Source organism: Babylonia areolata, chromosome 3, assembly GCF_041734735.1.
Source record: "Babylonia areolata isolate BAREFJ2019XMU chromosome 3, ASM4173473v1, whole genome shotgun sequence".
Classification (NCBI taxonomy): domain Eukaryota; kingdom Metazoa; phylum Mollusca; class Gastropoda; order Neogastropoda; family Buccinidae; genus Babylonia; species Babylonia areolata.
This window is the reverse complement of record NC_134878.1, coordinates 50,362,173-50,374,939: the sequence shown is the minus strand read 5'-3', so window position 1 is coordinate 50,374,939 and position 12,767 is coordinate 50,362,173. Positions and strand designations below refer to the sequence as shown.

The window sequence follows — 12,767 nt, the reverse complement described above, 5'->3', positions numbered from 1 at the left end:
GACAGTCCCTATGAAACTGCCATTAGTGAAGAACTCACCCAGGCATGCATGGAAGTTGGAACTGCAGGAAAAGATCAATACTGAGGTCACTGAGCAGGCAAGAGAACCCCCCCCCCCCCCCCCCCCCCCAACACACAGATTTGAGGATGCTTTTTCAGCATTATGAGGGATTATATAATTTATATTATGAGTGGGATAATTGTAGTTCAGTGCTGATAAAATTTGAAATTACATGGGAGGGCTGTATTACTGGTTTCCTATAGGTTTAAACAGCAAGCTAGAGACCAGGGTTTGTAAGAAACTTTGAGCAACACGGTTTGTATTACAAACATGTCTTATGCCATGTATCATAAAGATAATAATTTCAAGAAAGAAGTATGTCGGCAGTGAAGTGGATGGCATTTAACTGGACTCTCTTTTTTAACATTGAAATTTGTTTTGATTAGATAAATTTGCATACATATTTGTTGCTTGTGCACTATGCAGTTTGAATTTTCTGTGACATTCATATGGAATGACTGATTTACTGATTTATTTGATATAATCTTTTAAAGTGTTGTTCACCCTCAATGATAGAAGACAGGTTGCAAATTTTTTTTACGCTAGTTTTGCTCTTATACTGTAGTCAAAACTGATTTGATTATAACGTATGTCAATAGAAATGTATAATTTCTATTTACTGACATTTTGTTGCAAATTTATAGACTAATAGAGGCAATGTGTTTGTATTTTTCTAGTTTTAAAATAAATAATATCATGTGCAGGGCAGGCAAGCCACCAGCAGGTCTCCATTTGGATGTCATGAAAGACTCAAAAATGGTCCAGGTTTGTTGTCACAAAGTTTTTCTGTCTTAAAAAAAAAGTGAAACTAAACTGGTTCATATTTAAATGTTTTTATCAGCTTAAGCATTATAACAGGAAGTGTAGAATAAGGGGAACCTAGAACTTTTTGAATAGGAAATTAACAGTTGGTACTTTTTGTAATTTTATTTATTTTACAAGATGATATTTGATATTCTAACAGGAAAACACCAGACAACTTAAATATTGAACTGCAGAACATTAGACTTGAACAGGAAGTGTCCACATGTGCCATATGCTGGGCAGGTTATCTGCTCATGCGAATTTTCTTCTCCTTCAGACTTCCTTTCCTTGTTAATGATTATTATTTTGAAAAAAAAAAAAGGAAAAAAAATCTTATTAAGTCATTAGTTATTGACATTGTTTTCTCCCATTTTTATTTTTATTCATTATGGACATGTAATGCTTTTTGTGTTTAGATTTTTTAAAAATCTTTTTTTGTGCAGAAACTGATGATAGATGAAAAGAAGTGCTACTTCTTTGGACGCAACAAACAGCTGTGTGATTTTCCAATTGATCACTCCTCGTGTTCACGCGTCCATGCGGCGCTGGTGTGGCATCGTCATCTGAACAGACCTTTCATCATGGATCTTGGCAGCAGTGAGTATTAAAACATGTCAGCTTGCTGTCAGTGTTTTTCATCTTTGCTCTCTGTGTCTTTGTGGTTCAGTTGACTTTTTAGCTTGTTTGAGACATGTAAATCAAATGTAGTGATGGAATATTGAGAATTGACCATTAAATTTCTTTTATGTTGAGGATGTTTGATATGTGCTCCTCTGTTGTTTGGCTATTAAAATTGGAGTCATCAGTGTACCTACCAGTGCAATTTTTTCAAGATAAGTACATGTGAAGGATTAAGTCTGTGTGTGACTGTTCTGAATTGACCCAGTATTAGCTCATATAGATCAGTGGTAAGAAGTGGGTTTCTTTTTTTTTTTTTATAGCTGCAGATACATGTAATTGTTCTGTAACCACCTTGTTAAGACAACATTGGATTGATCTGTTTTTAAGCTTCTTACTGTTTCCAATTAGAATTATTTTGTGTTTTTTTTTCTGTACAAGATTGAACAATGAAGATGAGTCGTTTGTCACAGAGCGTGTATGTGTGTGTGTGTGTGTGTGTGTGTGTGTGTGTATGGTGTTTATATAATTGAGAAAGGTGCAGAGAGTGTGTGTTCAGGTACATCTATATGCATTCTTGTGAGAAAATTGTGTAATTTCACAAAAAAATTGTTTCTTCCACATCACAGTAACAGCAGCTGATCAGACTAGTTGTTCCACAGCTCATGGGACATTCATTGGACAAATCCGACTGGAGAAACAGAAGCCACAACAAGTTCCTCTGGACAGTGAAATTCACTTTGGTGCATCCACCCGTGTGTATATCATACGTGAAAGACCACAACCAGTTGGGCCGGGTGGGTTGGACGAGGATGGAACTCACCAGACAGAAAAGGAGGGCAACTTGTTGGGACTGCCTGAATCGGAAACAGAACTTGATGTAAGTGTATTATTGTAACAATAATTGTGAGGCAAGGGAAGAATTTGAAACTGTACACTAAGAAAGAAAAGCTTACTGACATTGTAACTTTCCGTTGCCATCCTGCTGCCTTCATCAGTGCTGTACTGAAGATGGACATGCGCTTGGGTTCAGTGCACACTAATTGTGAGAGCTTGTTTGGAAAAAAAAAAGATCAGGTGGTGATACGAAATGATTCTAACACACAGAAAATGGTACCTGAAAATGAAATTCTTACAAGCAGCATTGGGATTTGGAATATTTATGAATTATGAAAATTTATTCTTGTACTGTTGTCATGATATCAGGACAGTTGGATGCAATCATTTGTTTCAGAATTGCCTGTTGATATGACTTCTGGCTGTTGACTTGACCTTCATTTTCTGTTTGTTTTTTTTCTCCATCATATCATTGTTGTCATTATTGTGTTTGTTTTGTTTTTGTTCTGTTTTTTGTTTTGTTTTTAAAGTTTAAAGCATGTATTTTATCTTTCATGATTGTCAGTAAAAGAACCGGCTATTAGTATTAAGTCAAGAGACATTTGCACATATGTTTTCACACTCATTTTTAGTATAAAAAGACCATAATCATGTAAGTGCAAAATGTGTAATGAAGCACTGCATTTCATTACAGTTCCTCAACACAGCTCAGTGCACACAATGATAAAGCATCATTTTTGCATTGCAGAATCTTACAGAATTTAACACAGCTCACAATCGACGCATTGCTTCTGTGGCTGAGATTGTCGATGTTCCCAATCCGTTGAAGAGAAAGCCTAAGACAACACACGTCAGTTTTGCTGATGAAGAAGAAATCATTAATCCAGGTATGTGTTCCATTCCCTCTGAGATTATTTCTTCTTTTTTATGTAGTAGGATTCATTCTCTCACAATCATTTTTTTTTTCTTTTGTGTGTGTGTGTGCATGTGTATGTGTGTGTGTTTGTGTGTGTGTGTGTGGATGCATCCTTGTGTGACAACCATAAACAAGACAGCATTACACATACAGCACCCATTTCAAATAATGACTTGTGTATATATGCAAGAAATAAGACTTGCTTTTCTCTTTCTCTGTCTGTATATCTATCACCCTCTTTCTCACACACATGCTGATCTCAGTTCACCTGCATACAAACACAGTGCATACAGTTTAACATGCACATACATATATACAGGTACATTTCACACACTCATGATTGGCTATTCAGATTTTGTAAACAGTCTCCCCTTGTGGTCTTTCTTTATCTTTGGAATTTTTATGTATTACTTTTTTTAGACCAAAAATGCACGTTTGTGCAAAGAAAAGTTCAGATGTGAAAATCTACCTGGTTAACGGAAATCTGCAAGGTAAACTTACCATGCTTTGAATGCTGAGTAAAAAACAAATTTTGAGCATGCCTTTGCTTTTTTGAGAAAGTGTTGACAAATCTTCTGCAAGGAGTCTTACCAGTACTACCAGTTTTTGTTTTTTAGTTGTGTGGACTGTGATTTGAGTGATGGTCTGTATTGAATTGCAGAAGACATAGATCCATCTATTGGACGCTTCCGAAACCTGGTACAGACTACTGTCATACCCACAAAGGTAACAGTTCCATTTGAAATTCTGTACAATGAGCTGTTGTCATTGTATGTGGAGAAAAAGTAGGAAAATTCCGTTTATTTAGAATGATGGAGTATGATCTGGGCTGTGGTCAGTATATGTGAAAAAAAGAAGGAAAAGTTCCTTTATTTAGAATGATGAAGTTTGGGTGGGCTTTGGTCATTGTTTGTGAAGAAAATAAGGATAGTGGGCAGGAGAGGGGGTGGGGGGGTCGCAAGTACATTTGTGTGCACTAACAAGTGTACTGTATGTTTGCACATTGGAAGGGGTAAGGGCATGTGGAGTATGTCTTTATGCTTGTCTTTTGTGTTTTTACATGCTTGCACGAACATTTTCCTTGTTTTATGAGGACAGAATTAAGTTTGAAGTCATCAGACAGTTGTATTCTCCAAATTCCTACTGTTAGAAAAAAGTCCTTCAGTCAAAGTTATTTCTTATTCACCACCCTCCCAGTGGAACTTATTGGTGGTGTGTCCATCGAGATCGATGATGACCATCGTTGTCATCCAGCTGGGGGATGGGGGGAGGGTGTTGGTGGGGTGGGGGGAAGGATGCTCATGAATCTATCTGTGAATGCGCAGATGGCTGAATAGTCCAATCTGCGCACGAAATGTTCGCTGACAGTTGGGGCAGACAAAGACAGGCATATCATTGTCAGGGAGCTTGTTTGCCCGTGACTTTCTGGCCTGCCTCTTCTGAACAGCTGCAGCAGTCCTGTTGGCCTCGCACAACTTGGCGCCTTTGTGCACAGCAGCGCACCATTTGTCACGGTCCACTGCAGATTCCTCCCAGGAGTCATGGTTGATATCAAACGCTTTCAGAGAGACTTTCAGAGTATCTCTGAAGCGCTTCTTCTGACCTCCGTGTGATCTCTTCCCTTGTTGCAGCTCGCCATAGAAGAGCCTTTTGGGCAGCCGATGGTCTGGCATGCGCGCCACGTGTCCAGCCCAGCGAAGCTGGGACTGCATCAGGATGGTGAAGATGCTGGGAAGGGTGGCTTTTGCGAGCACCTCTGTGTCTGGGGTCTTGTCTTGCCACTTGATGTTCAGTAGCTTCCTGAGGCATGTTGTGTGGAAGTGGTTCAGCTTCTTGGCATGTCGTTGGTACACTGTCCAAGTTTCGCAGGCGTACAGTAGAGTGGGGAGAACTACTGCTCTGTAGACCTTTAGCTTGGTCTCAAGACTAATGCCTCTTCTATTCCAGACATTTGCACTGAGTCTACCAAAAGTTGCGCTTGCTCTTGCAATCCTGACGTTCACTTCATCGTCGATGGTCGCATTTCGTGACAGTGTGCTGCCAAGGTATGTGAACCGCTCCACCACACTGAGTCTCTGACCGTTGACTGTGATGTTGGGCTCAACGTACGGTTTCCCTGGGGCTGGCTGATGGAGAACTTCAGTCTTCCTCGTGCTGATGGTAAGGCCGAAGTTCCTGTTGGCAGTGGCAAACTTGTCGACGCTGAGTTGCATGTCAGCTTCAGATCCAGCGTTGAGGGCACAATCATCAGCAAACAAAAAGTCTCTGATGATGTCTGTCATGACCTTCGTTTTTGCTTGAAGCCTTCTGAGGTTAAACAACTTGCCATCTGTTCGGTACTTTAGGCCGATTCCAACATCGCCATCTCTGAAGGCATCAGTAAGCATTGCAGAGAACATGAGGCTGAACAGCGTTGGAGCCAGGACGCAGCCTTGCTTGACACCATTTGTGACAGCAAAAGGAGCAGATGTTTCGCCTTTGTCCTGGACTCGAGCCTGCATGCCTTCATGGAATTGGCTGACCAAGGAAATAAATTTCCGAGGGCATCCGTACTTGGCCATGATCTTCCACAGTCCCTCTCTACTCACGGTGTCGAAGGCCTTAGTGAGGTCGACATAGGTGGAGAACAGATCAGCATTTTGCTCCTGACATTTCTCTTGCAGCTGCCTTGCAGCAAACACCATGTCGGTGGTTCCGCGCTCTTTCCGGAATCCACACTGGCTCTCAGGCAAATGACCTTGGTCAAGGTGTGCTGTGAGGCGGTTTAGTAGGATCCTGGCAAGTATCTTGCCTGTGATGGAGAGCAAGGAAATGCCCCGATGGTTATCACAGGCTTGCCGGTTCCCCTTTCGCTTGTACAAGTGAATGATAGATGCATCTTTGAAATCCTGGGGGATCGTCTCTTCTTTCCACATGAGTGAGTACAGCTGATGGAGCTTCTCAGTCAGCACAGTGCCTCCATCCTTGTAGACCTCTGCTGGTATGGAGTCTGAGCCAGGTGCTTTGCCACTGGATAGCAGACGGATTGCTTTCTGGGTCTCAAGAGGTGTTGGCGGATCGTCCAGTGTTTGGTTGATGGGGACTTGTGGGAGACGGTCTATGGCTTCATCATTTATGGAGGAAGGGTGATTTAAGACACTGTTGAAGTGCTCAGCCCAGCGTTCGAGAATTTTCTCCTTCTCGGTGATCAAGGTATTCCCATCTGCACTGAGGAGGGGGGATGATCCTGAGGATGTGGGGCCGTAGACTTCTTTTAAGGCATCATAGAACCTCTTCATATCGTGCCTGTCAGCATATCCCTGGATCTCCTCTGCTTTGTCACTCAGCCACTTATCCTGCATCTGGCGTAACTTTTGCTGAACAGTCCTGCGGATGGCATTGTACGCATCCTTTTTTGATGTGGACTTTGGGTTGCTCAGGTAGGCTTGATGCAGACGGCGTTTCTCATCCAGAAGCTGCTTGATTTCATCACAGTTTTCATCAAACCAGTCTTTGTGCTTTCTGGTCATGGGTCCCAGGGTCTCTGAAGCTGTACTATAGATCAGCTCACGCAGGGTCCTCCAGTCAGACTCCACATTCTGGTTGTCCAGAGAGGCGGATTCCAGACGATCTTCCAGCAGCTCCACAAAGGACTGTTTGATGGTGATGTTTTTCAGCTTAGCAATGTTGAGCCGTTTTGGAGCCTTCTGGCCTTGGGGGCGTCTCTTGGGCTGGATTCGAATATTCAGCTTCGAGACTACAAGGCGATGGTCTGTCCAACACTCGGCGCCACACATGGTCTTTGTCACACGTACATCTTGCCTATCCCTTTTCCTGACGATGACATAATCGATGAGATGCCAATGCTTTGAGCGAGGGTGCATCCATGACGTCCTGTTACGGGTAGGGAGGCAGAAAACTGTGTTGGTTATCAGCAGTTCGTGCTCTGCACAGGTCTGAAGCAAAAGCAATCCATTTGGGTTGCAGTGGCCCACGCCGTGCTTTCCAATCACTCCTTCCCAGGAGATGTAGTCAGAGCCAACTCTAGCATTGAAGTCCCCAAGAATGATGAGCTTGTCTGCTTTAGGGATAGCAGAAATGACAGAGTGAAGGTCCTCGTAGAACTTCGCCTTCACTTCATCCGGGTTGGTCATGGTTGGGGCGTAGGCACTGACAATGGTGAGGTGCTTCTGGCCAGATGCCAGTGGGAGTTTCATGGTCATAAGCCTATCGTTGACTCCCTTTGGGATTCCAGCTAGCTTGCTGACAAGTGCTGTTTTTACTGCAAAACCAACGCCAGCCTCACGTCGCTCTTCGCTTCCTCATCCACTCCAGAAGAAGGTGTAACCAGATCCCCGTTCACAGAGCTTGCCTTCGCCTGCAAGCCGAGTCTCACTCAAGGCTGCGATGTCAATGTTGTATCTGGCGAGTTCGGATGCAACTTGTGCCGTTCTCCTTTGGGGTCTGTCCGCGTTATCTCTGTCCAGGAGAGTCCTTATGTTCCAAGCACCAGTGGTGAGAGGAACGATCCTTGTTTTTTTCTTTTCTTTCTTATTGTTTTGACCGCTGATGTAGGGTCCCCGCCAGCCGCGGTATGCTGGCCAGGGCGATATGGAGCAGGCAATTTTTAGGGCACCTTTTCTAGCCCCTTCCTCATGCCAGGGAGGTGAGCAGTGCATTCCTAAAGAGGGCTGCTCAGACGGCTGCCGAGCTCCATCGCTGCTCCTGTCGACGAAGAACGACCTTATGGCCTGAGCCGCCTGCGTGCAGGTCTGCGGCTGCGACTGCCAGTGTACCCACACCTGTCGTTTTGTCGCTCGCCTGTCGCCACAGGACTTGGGGGTGATGAAATGAAGAAGGATGAAAATTTTGGATGACTGATGACTTGCGCGATGAGTTTGTTTAAAGTGAAGTGGAGTTGCGCAACGTCAGCCTCACTCTCTCGTCCGGGTCCACCAATTTCCAGTGGCAAGACTAAGTCGAGACGACTGGAGGATGAGCACGGATGCAGTGGATGACCAAGATATCCTTTCGGTGTCTCATCTTGCTCTCTGCACTCCACAGTGCGTTGCTGTAACCGCCTTCCTCTCCGTTGAACCGATAGGTTTCTTCCGCAGATTCTGCCGGATCCAGACTTCGCATGCATGGGTAGACACACCCCGGGGGCCAACTGCGTGTGGCATGCACACAGCACGGTGGAGCTAGATGGCCGTCGGTGGCTCTCCTGAGCCAACGCCCTTTTATGGATCTCCATAAGGGTGTCTAGCCACCCGCCTCACCAGTCCCGGAAGGGAACGGTGGGAGTGCCGGTTTAGTCGCCGGCAACCCGACCCTGAACAGGTTGTACTGGATTACAGGTTACCAGTAGCAGATCTAATGACCTGACCTTATTACTATATAGATTAAGACACTGCCAGTTGACTTTCAGCTTCAGGACCAACCTCAAGATTTATCTGTTCAAAACTGCCTTTGATTAATGATGCATAGTTTTGTTATAGTTTGTAAGGTTTCTCACTCAGTAGAAATTGTTTCCATGTTTTGATGAATGGTGTTCTGTATTGTGATGTGTCCTTATTGCAACTGTTGTGTTGAAAGGTGCTGTCAGCAAACCTTATTCTGAAAAGGCTCTATATAAATAAACTTATCGTAAGATTATTATTATGATTATTTTTATCATGTCCACAGAGAGCCAAGTTGGATGGGAACCTGACCTCGGGCTTGGAGGGTGACCTCAAGCAGCACAGCAGAATATCTCACTTTGGGGATCTGCCGGGGCACACAGCAGGCTCCACTCTGGCCCACCCCCTGACCTTTGCCGCCAAGCTGGGGATCCCTGTCCCTAACCTGGCCCCTGATGTGGACCACGAGCCTGTGCCCCCTTCAGTACCTCCCACAGCCGCCCCATTCGTTCCGGAGGAGGGGCCCAAGGAGCCACGCAAAAAGAAATATGCCAAAGAGGCCTGGCCTGGGAAGAAACCTACCCACAATTTGCTGGTGTAATTTTAACGTTCTTGAGTTCAGTGAATCACGTTTGTGCATGTGGGAGGGGACTAGGTCAAGGCCTGTTCCATGCACAAGACCTTGCAGCAGCTTCTTGAAAGTGGCAGTGGTAAAGATGTGAGAGTGGATGTGTGCGTATGTGTTAAGTTGATCTGAGGTGATGGAGGAGGGAAGCGGAAAAACAAGAATGACTGAGAAGGTGGAACTCCTTGTATTAATGTGGAATATGTGGGCTTGATTTGCTGAGCAGAGACGACAAAGTGGGCAGTCTGTGTTGCATTGGATTAGTGTTTTTATGACCTCCAGTACTTGTTACAAGTTCGGACCGTTCCAGATCCAGAGGTGGACATGAAAACTGTTGACCCCAAAGTTCTGTCATGATTATAAAGGAAGCTGTCCACCTGTACAATCACTTGACTGAGTTGAGATCAGCTTCTGAAATCTTTAACAACAAATAATAAAGAGCCATTTCTTGGGTGCACATTATTTCAGTCATGTACTTCTTTATATCTTAAGATGTGTTCACACTGTTCAAGGCACTGGAACTAGTCTTCACTCTTGTACTCATTCTTGTGCTTGAGGTGTTGACTGCTTGATAGAAATTGAACATGTTCAACATCAGAGTGAATCTGTTGAAAGTGTAGTTTGTCATCCAACAAGGACCAAGAAAAAGGTCATGACTTCCCAGTGGACTGTTTTGGATTTTAATCATCAAAAGCTGTTATTTTATTCAGTTCTATCAAACCTGTAGTTTCAATTTTAATAGGTGTTGTAAATCTATTCCTGAAAATCTCTTGAGTTATTCTCAGATGAAAATATGACACCTCCGACTGAATCAAACAGCATGTTCTTTGGTGAATGAGGTTGTGTGTCCTTGCAGATTTGCATACCTGCTTTGGCAGCTAATCGTGACTTGTGTGATCAAAAGTTTGTGAGGTGAGTGAAGGGTAAGAGCAAGGCCGCATTCTTGATCTTATTTGAGTTCCTGGAACTGTGTGAGCATGTCTTTAAAGAGTTCTGTTTGTAAAGCATCAGACATGGAGATTTTTCCAATCTCCTGGGCCAACATGTATTCAGACCTAGTAGTGGTAGCACCAACACAAAACAATGTACAGTATGAACAGTAGGATTCAAAAATGGCAACACACAATCACAATGCTATCATTATCATCACTCACCTCATTCTTTGTATTCAGCTTCACTTTGATGATGTGAGGGAGTGCATGTCAAAGTGTTTGCTGCAGGTAGATCCATAGGAGCTGTCTTTGGACTGTCTTCATCCCATAATCACCCTGGTTGTTCAGCTAACCAGTTTAGCATCATCAGCAAGGTTCTGTAGTCAATTTTCTGTTTATGTTGGGTTAGGACAGATGCCATTCTTCAGTGGTTGTGGTCTGCAACTCCCACATTCATTCATACGTACAAGCATGCTTTTAGATTTTTACCCTTTCCATTGGCTGCCTTACTCCTTTTTCAGGCATGTACATTCTGGATATGTTCTTATTTCCATAACCCACTGAACGCTGACATGGATTACAGGATCTTTGACATGTGTATTTGGTCTTCTGTATGTGTATACATACAAAATGGGTTTAGGCGCTAGCAGGTCTGTATATATATATATATATTGACCTGAGAGATTGGAAAGATCTCCATCCTAAACGTGCCAGGTATGCTGAGATCTGGGCTTGAACTCGGGAATTTGACTATCTAATGCATTGAATACCACTGAAGCGACTCAACAATGGTGCGGGGTTAATGGCTTCCTAGGGACTGCTGATGCTGGCACTATGACAGAATGACTCTTGGTATGGTTGTGCATGGAGGGGTAGATGTGAATGATGAGAGAACTATGTTGTTGAGAGTGAGACTTGTGCTCTTTTTTCTTTCTTTAATATGATAGTTAAGAAGTTTATGTCTAAAGGTGTATGTGTGTTTGCAAGAAAGAGGTACGAGAGATTCATGCATGCTTATGTGTCCTATGTGTGTGCAAAAGAGAGAGCTACTGAAACTTTTTTTCTTTTCTTTTTTTTAACAGCATTAGATTTTCTATACATTTTCAGTCGTAGTCTTTTGGCATCAGTTTTGTTATTTTGTTAGCAGGGCAGTTACTTAAGTCTTATCTGGTGGACATGAACCTTCACTGCTTACAAAACTGTTCATCATTGGAGGTGCCCTTTACAGAACAGAAGCATTTCAACAGTGGAATAACTCTTGCTGTGGTGTCCACTTTATTGAGTGTAGGCGTTTGGTCTCCCACACACTTGACTTTAGAGATGTTTGGTTCTCTGGAAAATCTTTGACACTTTAGCTAACATCTGAACCACTGAGTCCTGTCTTTTTACAGTTCAAGTGGTAATATTTCATTCAATCCAAACCATGTTGTTGCAGAGTGTGAACTAGCGCTATTGGAGTGCACTGATTATCTGACACATGTTTCCCCATGAAGATGTTTGCATTCAGCACACACTGCAGTGTCAGGGTGTTCAAAATTGTTTGAAAGAAAAGCATGTGATAGTTTTCAGACACAAAACTAGAAACAAAGAATGAAGTTTCAGTTAACATCAGTAGTGCTTGGTTGTGTTAAAACTTGACTTGTAGGCTGTCATTAATCACATTATTTGTTTTTAGTTAAAGAATAGTACTGAGAGAAAAAACCCCATTGAAATCACATCTGCCAAAGACTTTTGAAAACTTAAGTCTTTTGCATTGCGGGTCAAGAATCGAGATATGTGAATTTATATCTGTCAAAGCATTGAAACCCTATTCTTTGCATTGTGGGGCAAGTGTTAATCTGAATTTAACATTTGCCACCTGTACATGTGATGCTGGAATACTGGCAGTAAATATTTACAAAACTGTCTGTTTGAGTGAGCAAGTTTGAAGCCCATGTGAAGTTTGTGTTGAATATTTACTCAATATGAAACATCAACAAGGTATGGCATGGAAATCGGAGCTGAAAAGACCAAACTGATTGCCAGCCAACACCACCATAACTGCTGATATAACTGTCCATGGAACTGTTAAGTAGTTCACTTAATTGGAATCCACAAATAGCAATAAAAAGGATCCAAACCATAAATCCTCTCAAGGTTAGGAAAGACAACATCAGCACTGTCCAGATTGAAACCAGGACAACATCTCCATAAACAAAAGATTCTGGAAAGACATTCCACGAAACAAAAGATCAGGCTGTTGAGTGCACTTGTATATATATTCCATCTTCATGCATACGTGCCAGACATGGACCCTCACAGCGGATTTGGAAAGAAGAATCCAAGTCACAGAAATGAGGTGTTATCTGAAGATGCAAAACATCAGATGCACTGATCAAATCATCTATGAACAAGTGTGCCAAATCATTGAGCAAGACATTAGACCATATATAAAGATTTACTGATATCGGTTCATAAAAGAAAACAATGTTAATATGGTCATGAAAAAACAAGATCCAATGGCCTTGTTTAAATCAATTCTCCAAAGAACGGTGGAAGGAGGAAGATGGAGGAATGTTGTGAACAGCTATGTGCAGCACCCCAGTTAAGGGACAAGA

General features: G+C 42.8%; 2 protein-coding genes across 3 annotated transcripts in view; one reads left to right on the top strand and one right to left on the bottom strand.

Annotated features, from left to right (window-relative positions):
• LOC143280078 (nuclear inhibitor of protein phosphatase 1-like) overlaps positions 1–12,051 on the top strand; it is a 13,511-nt gene extending 1,460 nt beyond the window's left edge. The window contains exons 2-7 of the mRNA XM_076584587.1: positions 765–825; positions 1,308–1,461; positions 2,145–2,362; positions 3,068–3,206; positions 3,897–3,961; positions 8,900–12,051. Of these exons, the coding sequence (XP_076440702.1) occupies positions 765–825; positions 1,308–1,461; positions 2,145–2,362; positions 3,068–3,206; positions 3,897–3,961; positions 8,900–9,214 (952 nt within the window). The 3' untranslated portion in view covers positions 9,215–12,051. The remainder of the gene's footprint in view (positions 1–764; positions 826–1,307; positions 1,462–2,144; positions 2,363–3,067; positions 3,207–3,896; positions 3,962–8,899) is intronic.
• The window catches only part of LOC143280077 (coiled-coil and C2 domain-containing protein 2A-like), a 269,519-nt gene that overhangs the window by 154,661 nt on the left and 102,091 nt on the right, over positions 1–12,767 (bottom strand). The window lies entirely within an intron of this gene.